This window comes from Bos grunniens, chromosome 22, assembly GCF_055505025.1.
Source record: "Bos grunniens cultivar Pamir isolate PY7600 chromosome 22, Bosgru_T2T1.0, whole genome shotgun sequence".
Classification (NCBI taxonomy): Eukaryota; Metazoa; Chordata; class Mammalia; order Artiodactyla; family Bovidae; genus Bos; species Bos grunniens.
In genome coordinates, this window is record NC_141186.1 from 60,778,918 (window position 1) to 60,802,694 (window position 23,777).

The window sequence follows — 23,777 nt, forward strand, 5'->3', positions numbered from 1 at the left end:
AACAGAACATGGCCTTGCCCTGCTGTCAGGAGGGAGGTGCCCCGAAGGCCCCTGGCCTGTACCCTGCACAGACAGGATGGCAGGGTCGCTGGGCAGTGTGGATGCCTGAGTGCGGTGACTGACACCCCCCTCCCACCTCTCAGCTGCTGGAACCCAGGCACCCTCCCCAGGAGGCCAGCCAGCCGAGGGGAGCTCCCTGTCTCCACGCTGAGAGGTCAGTGGGGGTGCAGCCTGCGTTTCCTGGGCCCCTTCTCCAGGGCTCTGACCTGAACGTGGCCAGCGCCCCCGGGAAGGAAGTCTGTGCACCTTTCCACTGGCATCACCTTGAGTGTGACAGCGCTTCAGGCTGTCACAGGAGGCCTTCCTTCCTGCATGAACCCGGGGATCTCCAAGCAAACCCACTCACTCTCCTCCCCACACGGTGACAGTGCGGCTCTGTTACCCCGCGGCTGCAGCTTCAGCGTCTCCGCCCCTTCGCAGGCGTGCACGCTTGGCCACGTGGGCCACAGGAGACCCGGCAGGAGAACCAGGCTTTGGGAGGAAGGTCGGGGGTGCTGCTCCCAAGACCTTCACAGCTGCCAACTCCAGAAGGCTGGGCAGGTGTGCTGGAGGGCCTCGCCAGGAGCATGCAGGAGGCGCTGCCGCCCAGTGTGGGCCTGACGGAGGCCCCCTGGACTTAGCCACTGGCTTCTGACAGCTCTCCTGACACAAGACTGATCACACTTTTGCTTTCTACATAGTTTTCCTTTCTCACGACCACAAAAGTAACGTGTGTGCCCACTGCACAGCCTGTGGCCAGACCCCTACGGCCACATTCCATGGCATTCTGCCGGCCCTGCCGCTGGTGATGGCACGAGTGAGCCAACCGTCCGAGGGGGCTGGGCCTCGTCATGGATGTGACCGTCTGTGCGCATCTCCCTGCGGCCGTCAGAGCGCCTCACGGCCCTTGGCAGGTGGGCCTCATCATGGATGTGACCGTCTGTGCACGTTTCCCTGCGGCCGTCAGAGCGCCTCACGGCCCTTGGCAGGTGGGCCTCGTCATGGATGTGACCGTCTGTGCGCGTCTCCCTGCGGCCGTCAGAGCGCCTCACGGCCCTGGCAGGTGGGCACCACTCATGCTTCCCCAGTTTGTCACTCATTCTTCATCCATTTTGTCTAAATTGTCTCTAATTTTACAGTCATATTTCACACCCTTCTTTAAAGTTTCTTCATTATATTTCGATCTCTGACTTCCTGACATGCACTTGGGGTATGGTGTGACTTAAGGGTTTAATTTTAACTTCTTTTTCTATTTAGAAAAATTAAAGTAAGAAAATTGATAAAGAAAATTATAAAGAAATTTATAAATTATAAATTTCTATAAATTAGAAAGAAAAGTTAAAGAAGTTTAACTTTAACTTCTTTTAACTTTATCAGTAAAGTAAAAGCAAACACTGCTTTTGAAAGTAAAAGCTGGGACTTCCCAGGCGGTGCAGGGGTTAAGAATCCGCCTTGCAATGCAGGGAACGCAGGTTCAGTTTCCGGTTGGGGAACTAAGATATCAGATGCCATGACTCCTGGGCTGCGCAGCACAAGCAGAGAGGCCGCACAGCAAGGACAGAGCCCGCACGAGCCAGGAAGAGCTCACGGGCTGCGACTAAGGCCTGCGCAGCCAGATCCACAAGCACCTCACAGTGTGTAACAGAAAGGACCCTGCAGTCAGGCCACCCACGCTGACGCTCCTCCCGCTTTCAGAAAGTCGAAACTCACTCACCGTCAAACATCAAAATACTTTGTTAAACCAAAAGCATGTACTTTATTTTTGGTCATATAGCATGGCTTGCCGGATCTTAGTTCCTCAACTAGGGATTGAACCCACGTCCCCTGCAGTGGAAGCTCGGAGCCCCAACCACTGGACCACCAGGGAGCCCCCAAGGCACACAGTGCAGGGGACGGGGTGTCGCGAGGCCCGGCCAGCAGCCCTGGCCCCGTCCCTGCACCTCACACTCCAGTCAGGAAACCACGCGCGGTCCTGAGACGGCTGCGGCCGTGCCACGCCTGAGCCCCGGCCTCCCCACCCGCAGGGCCGCGCCGCAAAGTCCAGGTCCTGCGCCGGCCCCCTGGGGCCCCCGAGTAACGAGCCCTCTCCTCTGTGCCGCTGGGCCCTGATGGGCACCGGTGTCCCACGGGCACCAGACACTGTACCCTGTAGGGTCACACACTCAGCTCCCGACAGGGTGGGCCTGCCCGCCAGGAGGGCCCCTATCCCCGCCTCGGTGTCCCAGCACGGGGCTCATGACCACAGGGCCAGCACTCAGCTCATGCCGAGTGGACAGGAGGGAGCGGCCGCCTGCGAGCTGGCACCCCAGCAGGGCAGATCAGCTGAGAAGGCAGCTCCACCATGAGGCTGGGTCCCTCCAGCCCTTGGATGTAAAGCACCCACATCGCAGTGGGGAACCCAGCTCCTCATCAAGCTCTGTATTTAACCAGCTGCCACGAGGGCTTTTCCCGTTTGTAGTATCTTAACGTTTTTGCACTATACTTTCTCCACTCTTACATGCGTTGTTCCTTTGTGTTTGCTAACAGGAATTACTTCAATAAAAGCACAGGCTTTTCCTCCCATGACAGACATGCCACTGGGGAATGAAGGCCCTTCCTGCCCAGCACAGGTGGCTCCGGGCGGGCTGGGGGGACGCGGGGGTGGGGTGGTGGCCCTCCCAGAGCCCAGCACCACCATCCCAGGAGCAGGGCCAGGACCCCAGGGCAAAGGGCAGGTCAGAGCTCTGAGCATGACACCAAGGCCACCCCATCACTGCCTCCTTCCATGCAGAGAGGCTGGCACAGCGGGGACTCTGCCCTAGACTCAGCGGTGGTTAGGGAGGCTCTGCAGATACTGCTGTCCCTGGATGGGAGCGCACCCCACGCGGGTCCCTTGCTCCTGGGAAGTGCTTCCCGCAGGCACCACCCAGGGCTCAGGGCACTGTCTCCAGGAGGAACTCTCCACCCAACCCCCGCCCAGACCTGCCACCCTGGCCTACCTTTCTCCCGGCCTCCGGAGGAGCCAAGGGCAGCAGCTGGAGGGGCCAGCAGCCCGACTCTGGACGGCTGGCCAGGCTCCTTCATGCGGTTGACCACGTTTTCAGATAGCTGTGGTAAGGATTGAGAGGAAACGGTTACAGAACCCTGGGGAAGTGAAGACACCCCTCACCCACACCCCGAATTTCTGAGCAGACCACTTCCTCAAGACCAACTCCCACAATACACTGAACTCCACACAGAACCACTCGTGCAGGCCTGGCACCCACCAGCAAATGCCGTGCCGGGTCTGGGTGCCTCGGGCTGGCTTCCTGGCTGCACCCACTGGCCCCACGTGCAGGGCACCCTGAGCTCCCTGCTCCTCCCCAGCCCTGACACCCACGTCCCGCCCTGAAGAGGTGCACGTATCTACCTCTGCCCATCCCACCCTTCCCTGGGGGCATCCAGGGTCCCGGCATGGACAGCACCAAGTTAAGGACCTTCTCTCCTACTCCACTGATTTACGTCATATCTAAATGGTCTAATGGTTTTCCCCATTTTCTTCAACTTAAGTTTGAATTTGGCAATAAGGAGTTTATGAGCTGAGCCATAGTCAGCTCCTGGTCTTGTTTTTGCTGACTGTATAGAGCTTCCCCATCTTCGGCTGCAAAGAATATAATCAGTCTGATTTTGGTGTTGACCATCTGGTAATGACCACATGTAGTCTTCTCGTGTTGTTGGAAGAAGGTGTTTGCTATGACCAGTGCATTCTCTTGGCAAAACTCTATTAGCCTTTGCCCTGCTTCATTCTGTACTCCAAGGCCAAATTTGCCTGTTACTCCAGGTGTTTCTTGACTTCCTACTTTTGCATTCCAGTCCCCTATAACGAAAAGGACATCTTTTTTGGTGTTAGTTCTAGAAGGTCTTGTAGGTCATCATAGAACCATTCAACTTCAGTTTCTTCAGCATTACGGGTTGGGTCATAGACTTGGATTACCGTGATATTGAATGGTTTGCCTTGAAAACAAACATTCTGTCATTTTTGAGATTGCATCCAAGTACTGCATTTCGGACTCTTTTGCTGACTATGAGAGCTACTCCATTTCTTCTAAGGGATTCTTGCCCACAGTAGTAGGGAATGGTCATCTGAATTAAATTAGCCCATTCTGGTCCATTTTCATTCACTGATTCCTAAAATGTTGAAATTCACTCTTGCCACCTCTTATTTAACCACTTGCAATTTACCTTGATTCATGGGCCTAACGTTCCAGTTTCTATGCAATATTGTTCTTTACAGCATCAGACTTCACTTCCATCACCAGTCACATCCACAACTGGGAGTTGTTTTTGCTTTGGCCCCGTCTCTTCATTCTTCCTGGAGCAATTTCTCCACTCTTCTCCAGTAGCATATGGGGCACCTACTGACCTGGGGAGTTCATCTTTCAGTGTCCTATCTTTTTGCTTTTTCATACTGTTCAAGGGTTTTCAAGGCAAGAACACTAAAGTGGTTTGCCATTCCCTTCTCCAGTGGACCATGTTTTGTCAGAACTCTCCATCATGACCCGTCCGTCTTGGGTGGCCCCACACGGCATGGCTCATAGTTTCAATGAGTTAGACAAGGCTGTGTTCCATGTGATCAGTTTGGTTAGTTTTCTGTGACTGTGGTTTTCATTCTGTCTGCCTTCTGATGGATAAGAGGCTTGTAGAAGTTTCCCAGTGGGAGAGTGGACTGTGGGGGAATCTGCTCTGGCTCTTGTTCTTATGGGCATGGCCGTGCTCAGCAAACCTTTAATCCGGTTTTCTGTTGATGGGCAGGGCTGTTCCCTCCCTGCTGTTTGGCCTGAGGATATACCCTGGCAGGGCAATGGCAGCGATGGCGGCCTCCTGCACAGGACGTGCGCCCGCACAGTGTACCCAGGGCCCCTGACCCCACAGCAGGCCACCGTTGACCCACGCCTCTGCAGGAGACACTCACAGCAAGTCTAGATCAGTCTCTTGCGGGCACACTGCTCCTTTCTCCTGGATCCTGGTGTGCACAAGGTTCTGTTTGTGCCCTCCAAGAGTCTGTTTCTCCGTTTCCCCAGTCCTGTGGAAGCTCTGTAATTCAACCCCACTGGCCTTCACAGTCTAATTCCCTGGGGGTTCCCAGTCCCTTTGCCAGCTCCATTACTTGCTGCAACGGGTACACTCTGGGGAAGTGCCTCACATCCTACCGGCCTCATCTAAAGGTCTGCAAATACCCCAAGGGCAGGGGCCACTTCTCTGTCCCTTCCAATTCCCCCCAGGGCCACACTCAGAGCAGAAAATCCAGCACAGCCTGATTCATTCACCCTGGTTCCCCCACGACAACCAGAACATCAAGGTTTCCCTTCACGGAGGAAGTGAGGCAGGCCAGAGTGTCATGAAACAGTGACTGAGCGAAGCAGCCCGCGAGGGGAGAGGCCCGAGCGACAGCCCCTGAGAGTGCTGAGCCACTTTGCTGAGCACCCAGTACAGGTGCGGCATCACAGAGCACAGGGAGGGACGTGTTAAAAAGAGGACCTGAGGATGGAGCACACGGCAGCAGCTCCGCTTCAGGGGTCCGGGAGAGGAAAGTGCTCCCCACGTGCACAGAGGCGCTGGACTCGCACAGGAAGAGGAAACGACACGTATGTGCAGGACAGGCAGTGGCCAGAGAAACCACGGCGTGCTTCCGGTGAGACACCACAAACCATCGAGAAAGGCAGGCAGGACATGTGCCTGTCAAAGTCAGAGGACGTCTCGTGTATCTTGACTTTGTAAAAAAGATTCACAGTTAAAGAGGCAGACACCCACACAGGTTCTGCAGCGTACACATCTGCTCCAGGGCACCTCGCACGCTCCTGAGGCATATCCCACACCCAGGCAGGAGCAGACAGGCCCCGACTGTCACTTCTGGCACTTTCGTGCTGCAGTCTTTTACCATGAACATTTTTTAGCAGCTACAGGTAAAATATATAAAATAATTGAGCCCCTCTGGTATTTAATCCAATAGCTAATTGATGATTACGGGACAAGAGAAGACCAAGTAAGCACAGCAATGGAAGAGAACTGAGACTCCAGAAAGAAGCCCATGTATGTGAGCCTGACTGATGGGCAAGGTGCCAAGACCACTTAATGGGTAAAGAAGAGTCTTGTCAACAGACGGTGCTGGGACAGCTGGCCGCCCAGGTGCAGCAGGTTGAAGTTAGACCCCCACCTCACACCATATACCAAACCCGACTCCAAAGGGATTGGAGACCAAAATGCAGCAGTTAAAACAATGTAACTCTCAGAAGAAACTAGAGGGGTAAATCTTTATGACCTTGGCTTTGGCAGTGACTTTGTAGATAGGACACTAACAGCAGGAGCAATCAAAGAGAAAACAAATATATTGAACCTCACAAATTAAAGCGTTTTGTTTTTTAAAGGACACAGTGAAGCAAATTCAGGGACAATACACAGAATTTGCAAATCATACATCTGACAAGGATATGTACCTAGAATATAAAAAGAACTCCTACAACTCAACGATACAAAGAAAAATAATCTAATTAAACAATAGGCAATGACTCTGAAAGATCATGTCCTTAAAGAACATACACAAATGGCTAAAACCAAAAGCAAGGGTGCTCAATATCCTTAGTCAAAAGAGATATGCAAGTTCAAACCACAAGGAGATATCACTTCACACCCACTACAATATCCATAATCAAAAAAGTCAGGTAGTAGCAAGTGTCGACCAGGACATGCACAAGTCAGAACTCCAATACCCTGCTGGTGGCAAATAAATGGTGCCGTCACCATGGAAACCAGTCTGCAAGTTCCTCGAAAGTTTAACACAGCGTCACCAATAGACCTGGCAGTTCCACCCCTGGTACTCGCTCAAGAGAAATGCAAATTCACGTTCACACTCATCTGCACCTGTGAGTTTACATTAGCATCATCCGTAACAGGCAAAGGTGGAAAAAAACTCACACGTCCATCAACTGGCATGGGGGATGAGTAAAAATAATGGAGTATCAGCCACAAAAAGGGATGAAGAATTCACACAGGCCACAGCATGATGACCTGAGAGCATCACGCTTAGTGAAGGAGTCCGCACACGGTACACCCTACTTGTGTGAAATACGCAGCACAGGCAACTCTCCAGAGATGAAAGGAGGCGAGCTGCCTCGGGGTTGGGTGAAGGCAGAAACAGGGGCTGACAGACAGAAAAGGGTAAGAGATGGGTTTTCCCACATAGTATTTGACATCTCTATTTCAAAACTAACATGTCGTTAAAATTCAAGAAGCATGTGAGTGGTGAGTGCTGAGAAAAATAAAATACAGTCCTGCAGGGCCGGGCACACATGGGGATGGTGGGAAGACCCCTCAGAGGAGAGACAGCACTAAGGGGGACCCCCTGCCCTGAAATGAGGAGGCCTGCCAAGCTCACGTCTTAAGGATCAGGGAAAAAAGATCTAATCCCGAGCAGAGGGATGAGTGCAGACCTCTGAGAGGAACCAAGTCCGGCCTGTCTGAGTGCCTGATGGAAGCCATAGTAGGAGGAGGTGGACCAGATGACCAGGCCGGAGAGGAAGACCAAGATCTAAAGCCCACTGAACCGGGGAGCAAGGGAGGCTGTGGCGGGTGGGGGAGCTCTGCACAGGGGAGGTGGGCTCTGGTTTCCTCACGCCAGGCCCCCAGGGGGACCCACCAAATTGCACCACCTGGTGAGCGAGGGGTTAAGGAAAACATTGGCAAGCTTCTCAGTGGCAGGAGGAGATTTGTAATATTTTTTAATGTTGCTGCAAAATAAAGCAAGGAATATTTTTAATCAACAAATACACACAGACACACACACAGTAGTCATGCGAGAATAAACACCATCTGGGCAGTGCTCCCTGCACCATGAGAACCAGAATGGAGGCCCCAGAGCAGATAGGTCTGGGGACTCGGTGCCCGAGGCCCACCAATCACTGTGCTATCGGAGCTGGTCACGGGGAGCTGGGTGTGGTCAGGGGGCAGAGGGCCCAACCCTGAGCAGGGCTGGGAAGGAGGAGCCCGCCCACACCTAGCTGTGGGGCCCTGACCCACTCCCCCCTTCTGGAAGCTTCCTGTTCCACACCCAGAAATGGGGCCTGGCACACTGAAGCGGCTGGTGTAGGGCGAGGACAGGGGCTGCGGGGCCAGGTGGGCCTGGGTCAGAACCCAACCAAGCGACCACTAGCAACCTGACCTCGGGCAGGGAACCCTGTCTGCTCTATGTACCCATCTGTAGCACGGCAGTAACTCACGGTGTGGGCGGTCACACGCTGAGCCACACAGGGCAGCCCCAAGGCCCACGGTGAAGAGACCGCACACCTGGCTGGACACAGGTGCAGAGCGGGATGACCCACAGCACGGAGCACACAGCGGGGCCTCGTTCCTACAGAAACAGGGAGGCGGCACGTCATGGAGGCTTGGGAGGACCTGGAAGGGTTCAGGAAGGCGGCAACTGCTGGCCTGTGAACACAGATGCATCCCACAGCCTTCAACGGGTGAGAGGCAGGTGACTCCCCCTCGCTGGAGAGGGTGCGTCCTCACTGAGCACAGAACCACTGTGTGTGCACGTCCTTAGTCCAGCCCAGCAGTTTCTATCCATGGGAAAATACCACAGAGAGTGGCAAACCTGGGGCAAGAAATTAGGGACGCCGCGGCCTCAGAGCACCAGGCAGACTAGAGAGAGGATGAGAAATCCCCACAGTCTGGAAGGGGTGGCAGCTCCCAGCTGTGGGAGGAACTTGACCCGGCAGGTGCCAGGGGCTCCCCTGAAAGACAGGGATGTAATCAGCTTGGCCCAGGCAGTGGGCACCTCCACCTGCCAGGCTCCTGGCCCGGCCCACCCCACCAAACAGACGAAGGCGTGCACGCCTGGTGGTGACACAGCTGCCCCAGAGCAGCACAGATGGGCCTCTGCACAGAGGCCACAGGCAGAGCCGGGCCCTTAGGGGCGCTCGGTGAGGGCAGCCACGGGGAGCCGGGCCGCGGTGAGCAGACAAGTCAGCTCACACAGCACGGCAGGTCCCAGGAGGAGAAGGTCTGCAAGCCACCTCTCCTGCTGCGGACGGTGCTTTACTGAGCCCAGGGAAGGCGGTGGAAGGCGGAGTACGCCTGTGTTCACCAACGGCGTACTTAATTAGGAAAACATCAACATGAAAACCAACAGCTTTTAGTCTGAGAAAGCGACCCCTCTAGACTGTGTGAGAGGCCGCTGCGAGGAGGCCACTTTCCAAGCACCGTTCTTCGCGTCAAGCAAGGCTCTGGGTGCCCCAGGTGACATCTGCACAGCCTCACACAGGACGCGGGGTGGGGGCCTTCACGCCGGGGCCGTTCACACGCTGTCTTCCGAGGACCCTCTGGGCACCACCTGCCGTGCCCTCCTTCCCTGGCCCACGGCTCCTGCGAGCAGGCCGAGCACCGCACGGGCTCCAAACAAGGCCAGTCTGTCGGCGGCTCCTGGGGCCCACATCCAGCCCCAGGTGGCGCTGCCCTCCTGCGACTCTAAGAAGATGCCTCCGCTTTGCTGCAGCGGTTGCCGTGGAGATTTTGTTGGCTAGTCCTTCAGTTTTCTGTGAGCTGAAATTAGATCCACAGATTAAATCCAAGTGTCTGGACAAGAAGAGTCCTGGAGGGCGGTGACTGCCAGCACCCCAGGGGCCCTGCAGGTGACAAAAACAGATGAGGAGGCCTGGCAGTACAGCGGGGCGGGGACGGCGGTGAGAGCAAGGCCCCAGGGAGGGCAGCGACCTCACAGCTCTAGCCAAGGGTTGCCACAAGGAAATACAGACCAGTCTTTTGATGTTTACCCCAAAGAACTAAAAAGTGAATTGATGCAAAGCCTCCAAGTTTCAAAATGTTGTGAATACCTTGAAGTTCCTGGGCTGATGGTTTCATTCAAGAAGTAAGGATCCAGGGGCTTAAAGCCTTGTCCAAGGGTCCTGCCTGTGAGCCTGGCTCCAGGTCCCATGCTGGAGCCAGAGACCAGGAGCAGAGCTCCCTCCCCCCAGAGCAGAGCCTGCAGGACCTGGGATGGTGACCTCTGACAGTGCAGAGGGAACCTGTGAACAGGTCCTGAGCCCAAGGAAGAAATTCCCCAAGGATGGGGGCGAGTCCTACAGACAGAGGAGACAGAAGCGTGAAACGGCAGGGCAGGAGCACAGACCCTCCCCGAGGGACGGGCGACGACAGGAGAAAGTGATGCCAGCACACACAGGGCCCCGGGAGTCAGGCCTGGGAACCGCTGGAGGCAGCGGGAAGCACCTAAGAATGAGATGGAAGCGGGCTGCATCCTTAGCATCAACCCTGGGATGATCACTGACCCAGCAGCCGGTGGGGCTGCCTCTGAGAGCAAGGCCGCTAGACCCGCAAGGAAGGAACCTCCATTGCAACGGTCTGGATTCTATCACCATTGCCTGATACCTGCTCAGAAGTAAACTTTACCTTTTCAAAACACATGACCCTGCTAGCACCAGCAAGGACAGATTTGTGGGAGGCAAGCCTGTGGGGAGAAAGAACAATTTATCAGAGATGCAGGGGAAGGAGGGAGATCAAGTGTTCCTGAGGGGGAAAAGGAGAGGGTAAAACAGAAGCAGCTGGAAGGGAAGACGCAAGAGTTGTCACTGGACGTAGAGCAAAAGTGCACCCAGCCTCTGGGTGAGGACCGGCTGGATGGAGCTTCATACATGAGGAACATGACGCGTTCCGGAGGGGCAGGGGGACACGTGAGCCCGGGGGAACCGCAGGGAGCCCGGCAGCAGCGTCGGGACAGCTCTGGGCTGGCTTTAGAATCCAGTCACCAAGAGCTCATAAGCAAGGACGAAGGAGGTGGCCAGGGCGGGGTGCAGGAAGGAAGGAGGGCTGAACAGGAAACGCTTTGCACGGACAGCAGTGGGATCCTAGAAACCAGGGGGGCTGCAGGAGACGCACAGTGACCTCCCTCCAGGGGGGAACCTGCGGGGTCCAGAGAGCAAGTGGACTTGAGATGAGCCTATACGAGCCAAAGCGGACAGCCCCCTTATGTTTACATTAATTGACCGTTGACCCAGGAAGATCTTCAGCAGTGCTCAGCACAGTCACAGGTGTCAGCGTGGAATTTCACCTTCCATGAGGTACACACCCGAAAGTCACCTGGGTGCTCACACCATGTAAATTCATTACTGGTTACACCACGGTACTACCCAGAGGACCTTACAGGACGGCCAGAGGTGCCCTGATCGCCAGCTCCACTGTCCCCACACACAGCGAGTCTGGGAGCCCAAGCCGAGGAACAAGGGCACCATCCCACCTGTAGAACGACCCTCGTCCTCAGCAGCTGGGGTGTGGGGGAGGGCCCAAAAGTGCTCTGCGCCCCACAGAATCAGCTCCTTTGTGTCCAGAGACCTCAGCACCGGGAGATGTGGTGCTCTGGGAGCATCGAGGAGAACCCACCCGGAAAGTGTCCGGCCTGGGACCAGCACCCAAGCCACATTGCCAGACTCCACACCCAGATGTGAGCACACGTGTGCTCGCAGCAAAGCTGGGGGAAACTGGGTTATTCGACTCCCGGCTGTCTTAGTCGGTGTTTCCTGTTGTGAGCCATCCACAGAACTCACCAATGGTCAGCGCTGAGCCGGGCAAGAGTGGGGAGGACTCACGATCAAGCCAGTGAGGCACCTGTGCTGAGCACAGCCCTGCCCCGCACGTAAAGAGGGAGATGTGGCCCCCTGGGAGTCAGGCTCCAGGCCAGGTCCCCTGGCCTCTCCTGTTCTCCACGCTAATCCTAACAGGTGCTAAACCAAAGGATGTGATGTCACATGACACAGTCAGGAGTGCTGACGATCGCACCGAGACGTTCGAGATGCATGTCACTGGGCAATGGCAGGGTGGAACAGGAAGTCTGCTGCACATGTGAGGAAAGAGTGAAGCCCTGAGAGAGTAAAAAGCGGAAGAGCAAGGGTCTCAGGTCACAGGTCGCCAGCTTGGATGAAAATGATCCTCAAGTAGCCAATCCAACCACACAATGTAACACGCGCACACTAATGATCCGGGAGCTAGTGAGCAAGGCAGTCTGCACTCCCCAAGCTTACGGAAGAAAAACAGGCTATAAGGACGCACAGGAAGGGGTGGTGGAGAATATTAAAAGATAAAACCGCCAATCTGATAAAGAGTAACTATGAAAAGTGTACAGCTAACATATTCAGTGGCATAAGACAATGTTTTCTCCCTGAATTCAGCAGCAAGACATGCGTGCTCACCACTTCTACTCAATACTGTAGTGGACATTCTAGCCAACACAACAAGGCATGAAAAAGAAAGTAAGGGCATCCAGACAGAAAAGGAAGAAGTTAAACTGTCTTCATTTTGCAGACATCATGATAGTACCTACATAAACCCTAGGGAATACACACACACACACACACACACACACACACAACCAGAAAACCCTATTAGAGCTAATGAATGAGTTCAGCAAAGGTGCTGGACACAAGATCAATATATGAAAATGAAATGCATTTCCATATGCTAGCAGTGAAGAATTCACAAATAAAATTAAGGAAACAATTCCACTCATAATAGCATCATAAAGAATAAAATGCTTGGGAATAATTTTTAAAGAAATGCAAGCCTTATACACTGAAAGTATAAAACACCACTGAGAAAAACTTTAAAAGATCTAAATAAAGAAAAAGAGATTTCATCTTCACAGACTAGAAGACTCCATATTGTTAAAGTGACAATTCTCCCAACATAATCTTATAGATTCAACACAAACCCCACCAAAATCCCAACAAACTTTTTACAGAAGCTGACAAATTGATCTTAATATATGTGTGGACATGCAAAGGACTTAAAACAGCCAAACAATCGTGGGGAAAAAAGGAACAAAATTGGAGTCTTATGCTTCCCTATTTTGAAACTTCCCACAAAGCTTCAAAAATCATGACAGTTTTGTACTGGCAAAAAGATAGACATATAGCATACAGAGCAGTGGAATTTAAACAGGATTGAGAGTCAAGATATAAATTCTGAACCCTTATTTTTACGGTCAACTGATGTTCACCAAGGTCCCAAGATAATTCAGATGGGGAAAGGGTAGTCTTTTCAACAATGGAGCTGGAAAAATTAAGTATTTCATACAAAAAAAAAAAAAAGACTGACAGAGCTCAACATGCTCAGGGGCGTAAGCCAAATCCAACTCAAAGCCTGATTTTATAAATGCAGTTTATGGATCAGCCACACCCACTCATTTACATACTACCTGTAGCTGCTCTCACCATAAAGCGGCAGAGTTGAGTAACGGTGATAAAGACTTTCTGCTCAGCAAAACACAAAGTATTTACTTCCTGGTCATCTACAGAAAAACTGCGAACACCTGACTTAGAGCCTTACTTCACAACACCCACAAAATTTAACGAAAAATGGATAAATGTAAAAGCCAAAACTATAAACCTCGTAGAATAAAACACCAGCGAAAATTTCCACAGCCTTGGGTTAGGCAAAGATTTCTGGGATATGACACCAAAGTCCAACCACTCAAAGAAAAACATTAATAAACTAAACCGCATCAAAACTACAAATATTTGCACTTCAAAGACACCATTAAGAAAATCAAAAGACAAACCACAGCTTGGGAGAAAATATCTGCAAATCATAACATCATAAAGGGCTTGTAACCAAGAAATAAAGAAATCTTGCAACTCAATAATAAAGATAAATAACCCCATTAAAAGCTATTAAAAGTGGGTAAAAGATTTGAATACACATTTCACCCCAAAAATATGTGAGTGGAAAATAAGCACAAGAAAAAACATCCAACATGATTAGTTATTAGGAAAATGCAAATTCAAACAACGAGATACCATTTCACACTCAACTAGAATTGCTACAAACAAAAAGATCGTAACAAGGGTTGGTGAGGATACAGAGAAACTGGAATCTCATACACTGCTGGGGGAAATGTAAAACAGTAGAGTCACTTTAGAAAATAGTTTGACAGTTTCTTAAAAAGTTAAACCTAATAATTTACCAAATTTAAAAACAGAGTGACGCAGCAATTCTACTCTTAGGTTATTTATCCAAGAGAAATGAAAATGTTATGTTCACAAAAAAACATATACACAAATGTTCACAGCAATATTATTCAAAACAGTCAAGAATTAGAAACAACTCAAATGCCATCATTATTTGACTGAATAAATAAAACCCAGAGAGTCCGTATGAAATGCCATTTGGCAATAAAAAGGAATTTCTAAGACACACAATGCCGAGGAAGCAACACCAAGACCATTGTTCTCAGTGAAGGGAACTAGACATGAAATATCTATGATGTATTTATATGAAATATCCTGAAAAGGCAAAAAAAAAAAAAACAGAGGCAGAAGGCTTAGTGGTTACATGGTGCGGGTAGTGGGAACGGGGAGTGACCGCAAATAGGTACTAGGGACCTTTTTAGGCTTTGTAATGTTCTAAAATTCCATTGTGACAATTGTTCAACTCTGTAAATTTGCTTAACAAAAAACACTGAAATGGTGAATTTGATATGTAAAATAAATTGCAGCAAAGCCATTTTTTTAAAAACCATCCTCAGATAAAATCTTTCCAAAGCTCCACCTGTTTAGAGAACCACCATGTTGTATCAAGAGTAAAGTGTAAAGAGCCTTGCATCACCTGTCCAGCCTCATCACCTGGCCACCTCTCTCCACCATCCCAACCGTGCGGCTGCCAGCACACAGGCTACGGAGCTGGAAAGTCTGAGCTTCCAGCTCTACCACAACTTTGTTGTAACCAGGGTCTCCTTCCCCTCCTTGAACCTGCTCCCACACCTCTGACACAGGGGTGAGATCTCACAGGGTCAGCCTGGGGACCAGATGACACAGCACCCTGAAACCACTCAACTCGGAACAGACAGTCCTCTCCCTGCTGGCCTAGGCCCATTATCTCCGTCACCTCCTCTGAGGAGCTGTCTGACCAGCCCACCAGGAAGCCCCATCGCTCTTATCCTTTTTATTTCCTTCATGGCCCTTGCAGGGAGTTTTTCTTTTTCTTCTTCTTTTTTCTTTCTCTTAGTTCCTCATCCTGCACTGAGGTCTCCATAGGGACAGACCTTGTGCTTTGTCCCGTTGTCTCTGCCAGGCCAGGCCCAGTTCACAGTGAGCACTTGCTGAGGTGGTGGGTAAGTGTGGTACCCAAGCCTGTGTGGAGGGCACATGGCCTCCGGTGTGGGCACATGGGGGCTGTCCCTCATGTCTCACTACCTCCTCCGGTCTTCCCCTCAGCAGTGCTCCAGACCTGCCTCCTGGAGCACTGAATGATGGTGAAGATGGTGTAGCTCTGAGGGTGAAAGGAGCCTGGAGACATCGCTAGAGCAGCAGCCTTGGGGAGTGACTTGGGCAGGGGATCGGGGGTCAACTGGTTGGAAGAGTTACGGGCTGACAAGAAAACACAGAGCTATACAAAAAAGATCTTAATGACCCAGATAACCACAACTGTGTGATCACTCACCTAGAGCCAGATCTCCAGGAGAAGATATCCAGACATTTTGGGTGAAGTCAAGTGGGCCTTAGGAAGCATCACTATGAACAAAGCTAGTGGAGGTGATGGAATTCCAGCCTGAGCTATTTCAAATCCTAAAAGATGATGCTGTTAAAGTGCTGCACTCAATATGCCAGCAAATTTGGAAAACTCAGCAGTGGCCACAGGACTGGAAAAGGTCAGTTTTCATTGCAATTCCAAAGAAAGGCAATGCCAAAAATAATGTTCAAACTACCGCACAATTGTACTCATCTCACATGCTAGTAAAGTAGTGCTTAAAATTCACCAAGCCAGGCTTCAAAAGTACATGAACTGAGAACTTCCAGATACTCAAGCTGGATTTAGAAAAGGCAGAGGAACCAGAGATCAAATTGCCAACATCTCCTGGATCATAGAAAAAGCAAGAGAGTTCCAGAAAAACATCTACTTTTGCTTTATTGACTACACCAAAGTCTTTGACTGTGTGGATCACACCAAACTGTGAAACATTCCTAAAGAGATGAGAATACCAGACCACCTTACCTGCCTCCTGAGAAATATGCAGGTCAAGAAGCAACCGTTAGAACCAGACATGGAACAGACTGGTTCCAAACTGGGAAAGGTGTATGTCAAGGCCGTATATTATCACCCTGCTTATTTAACATCTATGCAGAGTACATCATGCAAAATGCCAGGCTGGAAGAAGCACAAGCTGGAATCGAGATTGAAATAGCAATAATCTCAGATATGCAGATGAGACCACCCTTATGGCAGAAAGCAAAGAGGAACTAAAAAGCCTCTTGATGAAAGTGAAAGAGGGTGAAAAATCTGGCCTAAAACTCAACATTCAATAAACTAAGATCATGGTATCCGGTCCCATCCCTTCATGGCAAATAGATGGGGCAACAACGGAAACAGTGACAGACTTTACTTTCTTGGGTTCCAAAATCACTGCAGATGGTGACTGCAGCCATGAAATTAAGCCATTTGTTCCTTGAAGTAAAGCTATGACCAATCTAGACAGCATATTAAAAAGCAAAGACATTACTTTGCTGACAAAGTTCCATCTAGTCAAAGCTATGATTTTTCCAGGAGTTATGTATGAATGTGAGCATTGGACCATAAAGAAAGTTGAGTGTGGAAGAACTGATGCTTTTGAACTGTGGTATCGGAAAAGACTCTTGAGAGTCACTTGGACTGCAAGGAGATCCAACCAGTGTATCCTAAAGGAAATCAGTCCTGAATATTCACTGGAAGGACTGATGCTGAAGCTGAAACTCTAGCCACCTGATGTGAAGAACTGACTCATTGGAAAAGATCCTGGTATGGGGATCGGGGAGGGAGGAGGGTTCAGGATGGGGAGCACGTGTATACCTGAAATTTAAAAAAAAAAAAAACAAATTAAATAAAAATAAAATAAAATAAAAACAACTGTCATAAAAAAAAATAAAAAAAAATAAAACTATAAAACCAAAAAAAAAAAAAAAGAAAAAAGAAAAAAAAAGAAAAAAGAAAAGATCCTGATGCTGGGAAAGATTGAGGGCAGGAGGAGAAGGGGACGACAGAGGATGAGATGGTTGGATGGCATCACCGACTCGATGGACATGAGTTTGAGCAAGCTCCGGAAGTTGGTGATGGACAGGGAAGCCTGGTGTGCTGCAGTCCATGGGGTTGCAAAGAGCTGGACATGACTGAGGGACTGAACCAAACTGAACTGAACATGCTGACATGCAACCAACTTTAACTGAGTCACCTAAGATGGGTATGCGAGGGGCACCAGGAACAGTCACATACAGGACATTCTGGCCATGTGCATACCTGCTCTTACTGGAGGATGACATTAAACATACTAACTGAAATAACATCTGTATGTATTTCACACATGCTTGCTCAGAAAAAAATGGAGGTGAATATAATTGCAGCATTTTGCATTAAGTTTTTTTTTACCTTCCTTGGAATTAGGACTTGAACTCAATATGTAAATTAATGCTAGTAAGTGTGCAGTCCATGGGGTCGCAAAGAGTCAGACATGACTGCGCAACTAAAGTATGCAAACTAGCAAGGCCTTGGCACATAATTTTAAGGGAACTAGAGGGCTTTCCAGGACCAGGCCAGGGGGATTAAATACAAGAGGTCTTTAGAAATGTTTAACTTTCTCTGAAGGAGCAGGCAGGTTTTCTTCTTTCGCATCCACTTTCTATTACATTAATTTCTCATTTGATTTATCCAATAACCTATTCCAGTAATTTTTACTCACCTGCTTAAAGACAAGGTGGACTCTTCAACCTCAAGTCACTTTGCTAGCATGAAAACCTTATGCCAACCATTGCACTGCCGTCACCTCCTTTCTCTGGTTTCCCTCTCTCAAACTAGGCACACGAGTAGATAGAAGGATGGATGGATGGATGGACAGATGGAAGGAATGGAGGAAAGAACAGAGGGAGGAAGAGAGGAAAGAAGAAAGGGCTCTCACAGCTTGGGGCCATCACCCACCTGTATGCCTCTGCACAAGTCATTGTCTGATGAGTGTGCCCAAAGCTCCCTCTAGTTGAAACAGTTTCTGGTAGAAATAAGCAGGGTACTAGCGCCATGCCTAGCCAGCAAGAGGCTGTCACAATTTTCACAGTGCCTTACATATCACTGGGGATGTACGTGGGTTGGAGCTTGGAGTTGTGAGAAAAGGCTATTGCTTGTCCTGGAAAGATCTGGGTTAAAGTCCCAGAGGTAACACTTTGAAGAAGTTCCCTAACCTCTCTAAGCCTGATTCTCCAGTTTTAAGGAGGATTTATACTTTTCAGAACTGCTAAAAGAACTAGAATTAAAATGTACCCATCTGTTATAAAACCCAAGAGAGAGGGTGCTCCTCTATCAACTTAAAGGAGTTCCCTAGGAAGCCTCCGACTGACCAGATTTTCCAACAATCCCCAAACCAGGTAACAACGGTGGGCGAGTGCCTAGACAGAGCCTGGAGCATCTTTCTAAATTCTGACGCAGGTCTGCTTCTAACCTTCCAACAGGAGCTGAGCCATCTTCTCCCCATTTTGTCTTTGCCTCAAGTCAGGTCAAGACTGGATAACACCTAGTAAGCACCAAAAATGCTAAGTAGGCTAGGCAGAGAACAGAGGACCCCACAAATCACTGTACTTTTTCTAAACACATGCACACCTATCATCTTCTCCTAGGCAGCATCTAGGATTATCACAGCTTCTCCTTTTTTTTTTTTTTTAAAGATGTAGTGATTGAGACTCAAAAGATAAAGCTGTTCACTCCAGGCCACACAGGTAATGAGCATCTCTGGAGAAGTCAGAGTGCCTGACTTCCTTTTCTGAGCCACCTCCCTAATTAGTGAATTCACCAAGGCCCGGCTGAGTGCCTTCCATGGACACTTGGTGCCTGCTTCACTGGGTTCTCCGTTTAATCACTCAGCACCGGTCTAAAAGCACCCACGACATGCGAGGCACAGGTGCAGGAGCAAGGGGGCTCCTGGAGTCGGCCTCGCTCAGTGCCAACTTGCTAAGCTTGACGTGAGAAGTACTTCAAGCCTCAGCTGTCCTCCAGCCTCAGCTGTCCTCCGGCCACAAAATGGGCCAACAGAAGCCGACTTCTCAGAGAGCCATGGAGAATTCACTGACAGGATACCCACAAAGTGGGTACCACAGCCAACGGCCCGGGCTGAGGACTCAAACGTGAGCCAAGGGAGGCTGTAGTCAGACAAGAGCTTTGGCCTCAAGGTGGAGACACTGCGGCAGGAAGCACAATTAAGAACTGAAGCCTGCACATAGGTTTTAAACAGTGGTGAGCGAGAGCCACGACAAAAACCCGTGTGTGGCCGCGGGGGTGGGCAGGCGCTTCAAACCTTGTCACGGAAGGACGCTGAGGTGAGACCTCAACCACAAGAACTGAGGAGCGGATTTGAGGGAAACTGGAGGCGCGAACACAGCCCCGTGCGGGGGTCGCGAGCGGAGCAGGTCGCACCTCGACGGACGAGGCCTCGAGGCCAGCGAACGGGGGGCGGGGGTTGGGAGGGGCTGGCACCGGGGAGGGGGCGGGGGCGTCGGGAGGGGCTGGCACGGGAGGCGGTCAGTCAGGTCAGCAGCGCAGCTCGGGAACTCAAGGGGTGCAGCTTGTGGTCCTCTTACAGGCATCGTCGTCCGAAGGCGGCGAGGACGCGGATCCAGGGCGACAGTCGGGCAACGAAGCCCCGCCCCCCATCTCCGCCCATCCTGTCACCCGGAGGAGACCAGGCCTGAGGCGCCCTCCCCCTCGCGGTCCTCCCGCGGCCGAGAGACGGCACGCCTCCAAACGCCCTCCCGCCGGCCGCCCGCTCACCCGGATGCCCTGCAGCACCCGGACCCGCTCCTCCTCGTCCATCCCGAAAGACGCCCTGCGGCCCTCGCGGCTCTCGGCGCTGCCCATGGCGGAAGGCGGCTCAGGAGCGCCGACGCTTACGGGACCGGCGCCACCTGCCAACAAAACCGCGTCCTATTGACGGCCGTTCGGAGTCCAGCCAATCCCGGCGCGGGCCGCGGGGCATTGTGGGGGCTGTAGTCTCCCGGCGCCTCCCGCCGGACCGGGAGCACGAGGCGCGGCGAGCGAGGTCAGACAGCGCGCGGCGGGATGGCTGAACGAGGGGGCCGGGCCGAGGGGGCCAGGACACCAAGGAGGCCGCACCGGGCGGGCGGAGCCCCCTCAGATTCGCGGTGAAAAGGCAGCGAACGGGCCTGTGACTGAGCTCCTCGGCGCTGAGGAAGACGACGACGCCGCGATGCGGGAGAGAAGCTGGACCTGGCGGACGCTCCTCTCAGGGGAGGAGACGGTGGAGGAGGAAATTCGTGCGAAGCCCCTGAGGCGGGAGAAGGAGGCCGAGGGCCCAGCTCGGAGAGCGTGAGGGAGCAGAGCGGACCGGAGGAGAGCGGCCAGGGCCTTGCCAGCAGGAGGACGGGAAACGGTTCTCAGCGTCCAGGAGATACGCGACGTGCCAGAGCGTCGTGTTCACGCCTGTCTAGCTGGGCCACAGGTGTAATGGACGCGGTGACCAGAGAAGTGCTGACATTGATCTGCCGAAGTGCGCCCCAAGCGGAGTTTGGGATCTGGAACTGGGGCACCCCCTGCGGTGTCCCAAGGAGGAAAGAACAGATTAAAAACACACACACACACAAGGAGGATCTCGGAACGCAGGAACGGAAAAAGACCCTTTTTAGTCCTTCCCTCCCCCATGTTGTAGCCATTAAGGAATTTCAGGTGCTCCTGAGCAGTATAACCTGTGTCCCCTTCTACCCCAGTAAGGAGAAGGTATTTGCCTGACTCTTCCCTCACCCGGGGAGAAGGCAGTGGCACCCCACTCCCTTAGTCTTGCCTGGAAAATCCCATGGATGGAGGAGCCTGGTAGGCTGCAGTCCGTGGGGTCGCTAAGAGTCGAACACGACTGAGCGACTTCACTTTCACTTTTCACTTTCATGCATTGGAGAAGGAAATGGCAACCCCCTCCAGTGTTCTTGCCTGGAGAATCCCAGGGACGGGGGAGCCTGGTGGGCTGCCGTCTATGGGGTCGCACAGAGTCGGACACGACTGAAGTGACTTAGCTTAGCTTCCTTCACCCAGTATACGTGCCTCATCCAATCAGCAAATGACTGGCAAGACCCCCTATCCCGCTCCTTGCACCCTAGGTATAAAATTGGACCAAGGACCCCCGTTCAACTGTTGGCTCGCCCTTGAGCCAACCCATTGTTTTAACAGTGTCTCCCACTCTAATAAACTTTATTTCTCTTTCATTCTGTCTTGTGTCTGGAAATTCTTTTCCAGCTCACAATCGGACCACAACACCCCCCATCCTGACTGCTCCATGAAATAGTAAGGGTCATTTGGAGCCTCTTGGAACCTGGAAGGGCAGGGGTGAGGAGGAGAGGGTGGAAAAGAGAGTGAGCCACTCTGAGTTGAGAGCAGCAGGTGGCGGGCAGCGGGGAGCCTAAGAGGATTTTTATTCTCCAGAATAACAGGGACATCTGCCAGTTTCCTTCAGATTACTTTGATTAGCAAATCTCCCTGCATCCCTTCCATCCTCTGTCTCTTTCCTATAACCAGAGCCTGAGTGGGGGATTCTGGTGCAAGCTGTTTATTGGCGGACTACCTCAGGAGAAAGCCGAGATGCCATCAAATTTGTGAAGCTCTCTGCAACCCCACAGTGGAGGACATCTTTGCAGTAGCCATGGAGATGGTTGACAAGAACCATCCCCGAAGCACAGCCTCGTCAGCGTCCAGAGCACCACCTGCCCTTCACCACCATCTGAATGTGAGGGGGACAGCAGCAGCCTCCCCACTGCCCCTCCTGGTAGACTGGTGGTTGGGGACCCTCCTCTCTCCAGCCGGGGAGAAATAGGCGTTAGCATGACACTCAGGTAGGAGTTCCCGTGGGGTGCCTGCTCAGAGCACGTGCTCCCCACGTGGAGGACTCAGGGCTGAGAGTCTGGGTCGGTGAAGGATGGAGGCGCTTCCCTTCTGCCTGCCTGGCAGGTTGGACGTCTCTCCCCGTGGTCTGGGTGTGGAGGTGCCAGGCCTGGGCTAGTAGCATCACACCTGCCGTGCCCACCTCCTTCGGCCCAGATGGAGGAAGCGGCTGCAGAAGGCCACTGCCCCTCTTAGCAACAGAATTCCCAGAAGCCAGTCTCTCCTGGAGTGGCACTGGTCACCCCAGCCAGGACCAGGCCCTGGCAGAGGGGCAGGGTGGCCTGGGCGGCTTTGACCAGCCAATCACTCCCGGGGTCTGATGGAACCAGCCGCCAACATCAGGAGGCCTCTCCACCCCTGCAGGTCCCCTGCAGGCTCTCCCGACATCCAGGAAGTGTCGCTGGGGAGCAAGCCTCCAGGTGGGACCTGCCTCCCCCACCCCCCCACCCCCACCGCCAGGTTCTTTTTCGCTGAAACTTCGGCCTCAGAAAAGGATGCTTCGGGGGAACAACCGGCCAGAGAGGCACTCGGGAGCCGAGAGCCTGCGCCCCAGCGCGGCCCCAGGACGGGCAGCCCCTGTCGCGGTTCTTCCAGGGCCAGCTTGCAGCACGTGGCCGCGGGGGCCGGGGGACCGCGAGCTCAGTGGGAAGAGAGGGGCTTGGTTCAGCGAAGGCGCGTGTGCCACTGGCTGCGGCGGGGTCGGCGGAGCGGAACCGGTCTGCTGATGGCTGCCTCTTCGCGAAGCGGTCCCTCCTTAGACGCCCCAGCGCACACGGGCGCGCGTGCGGGTACACGCTGCAGGTACCGACGTGCACGCGCAGTTGCACATGTGCGCGTGCCCCAACCGCCCAAGCTGTAACCTGAGCTGGGCTTCGCGTCTCTCCAGCACAGACTCTGGCACCGCTCCGGGCAGAGGCTCCACGTCGGGCGGGCACAGCCAGGCCCAAGCTCGCGGAGCAGCCCGGGCACGGCCTCGGGGGCCGCCCAACCGGACCTGCCTCGGCGGCTCCCCCGGAATGTCGCGCCCCCACCCCCTGCCTCTCACCTCACACTGCTGTATTTTCTTCCCTCCTGATAAGATCGCTCTCTGGATCGTTGCTGCCTGTTATTTGTTTATGGTTGATCTCCAGGCAATACCGCCCACACAGCTCCCAAGACAGAAGCTTCAAAGTCGGGAGACTGTGTCGGCTTCATTCATTCCGGAGTTCCTAGCACCTGGCACAGGCCCTGGGACGGACCGCGTGCTCAGGAATGGGCCCTGGCTGGCTGAGTCACTGACCCACTGACCGACTGACTGACTAGGCTCCCCTGCTGGTGAGCCAACCGCTCCAGGTTCAGAGAGGCAAGAATCTGAGTAATTGAGAGGATAGACTTTCATTTCGGTCCCAGCTGTGCTGCCCAAGTGGTGGCTTCACCAAGTTCCTTCGCTGCCCTCTGCCTCAGTGTCCCCATCTGTAAAACAGGCATAAGCACAGTAGGTACATGTAGCGGTGATGTGGGATTGGCTGAGTTGATACACGGCAGCACAGGGACCCAGAACAACAGCTGGCAAAAGGAAACATTCAATTATCACTAGTTATTGTTACTGGACTTCCTGGGTGGCTCAGATGGTAAAGCGTCTGCCTACAACGCAGGAGACCTGGGTTCGATCCTTGGGTCGGGAAGATCCCCTGGAGAAGGAAATGGCAACCCACTCCAGTATTCTTGCCTGGAAAATCCCATGGACGGAGGAGCCTATTGGCTACTATCCGTGAGGTCGCAAAGAGTTGGACATGACTGAGCGACTTCACTATCTATCTATCTATGCTTACACTATCCATCATCCAGAG

General features: G+C 52.5%; 1 protein-coding gene and 1 long non-coding RNA gene across 9 annotated transcripts in view; one reads left to right on the top strand and one right to left on the bottom strand.

Annotated features, from left to right (window-relative positions):
• CHCHD6 (coiled-coil-helix-coiled-coil-helix domain containing 6) overlaps nucleotides 1-23,176 on the bottom strand; it is a 103,774-nt gene extending 80,598 nt beyond the window's left edge. For 2 of the 8 annotated variants that reach the window (XM_086368980.1, XM_086368979.1), the window contains exons 1-2: nucleotides 19,834-19,991; nucleotides 3,018-3,126 (exon numbers count right to left, since the gene is read on the bottom strand). In XM_086368980.1, coding sequence (XP_086225106.1) covers nucleotides 3,018-3,126; nucleotides 19,834-19,920 — 196 coding nt within the window. In that variant the 5' untranslated portion in view covers nucleotides 19,921-19,991. Of the gene's footprint in view, nucleotides 1-3,017; nucleotides 3,127-8,270; nucleotides 8,445-19,643; nucleotides 19,718-19,833; nucleotides 19,992-22,993 lie in introns of those variants that run through there. The other 6 variants (XM_086368986.1, XM_086368984.1, XM_086368982.1 and 3 more) reach the window with 5 other exon arrangements.
• On the top strand, nucleotides 19,216-21,275 carry LOC147348787 (uncharacterized). The gene is made up of 2 exons (XR_015151970.1): nucleotides 19,216-19,382; nucleotides 19,646-21,275. It is a non-coding gene; the product is annotated as an uncharacterized LOC147348787 (long non-coding RNA).
• Nucleotides 23,177-23,777: the final 601 nt, after the last annotated feature.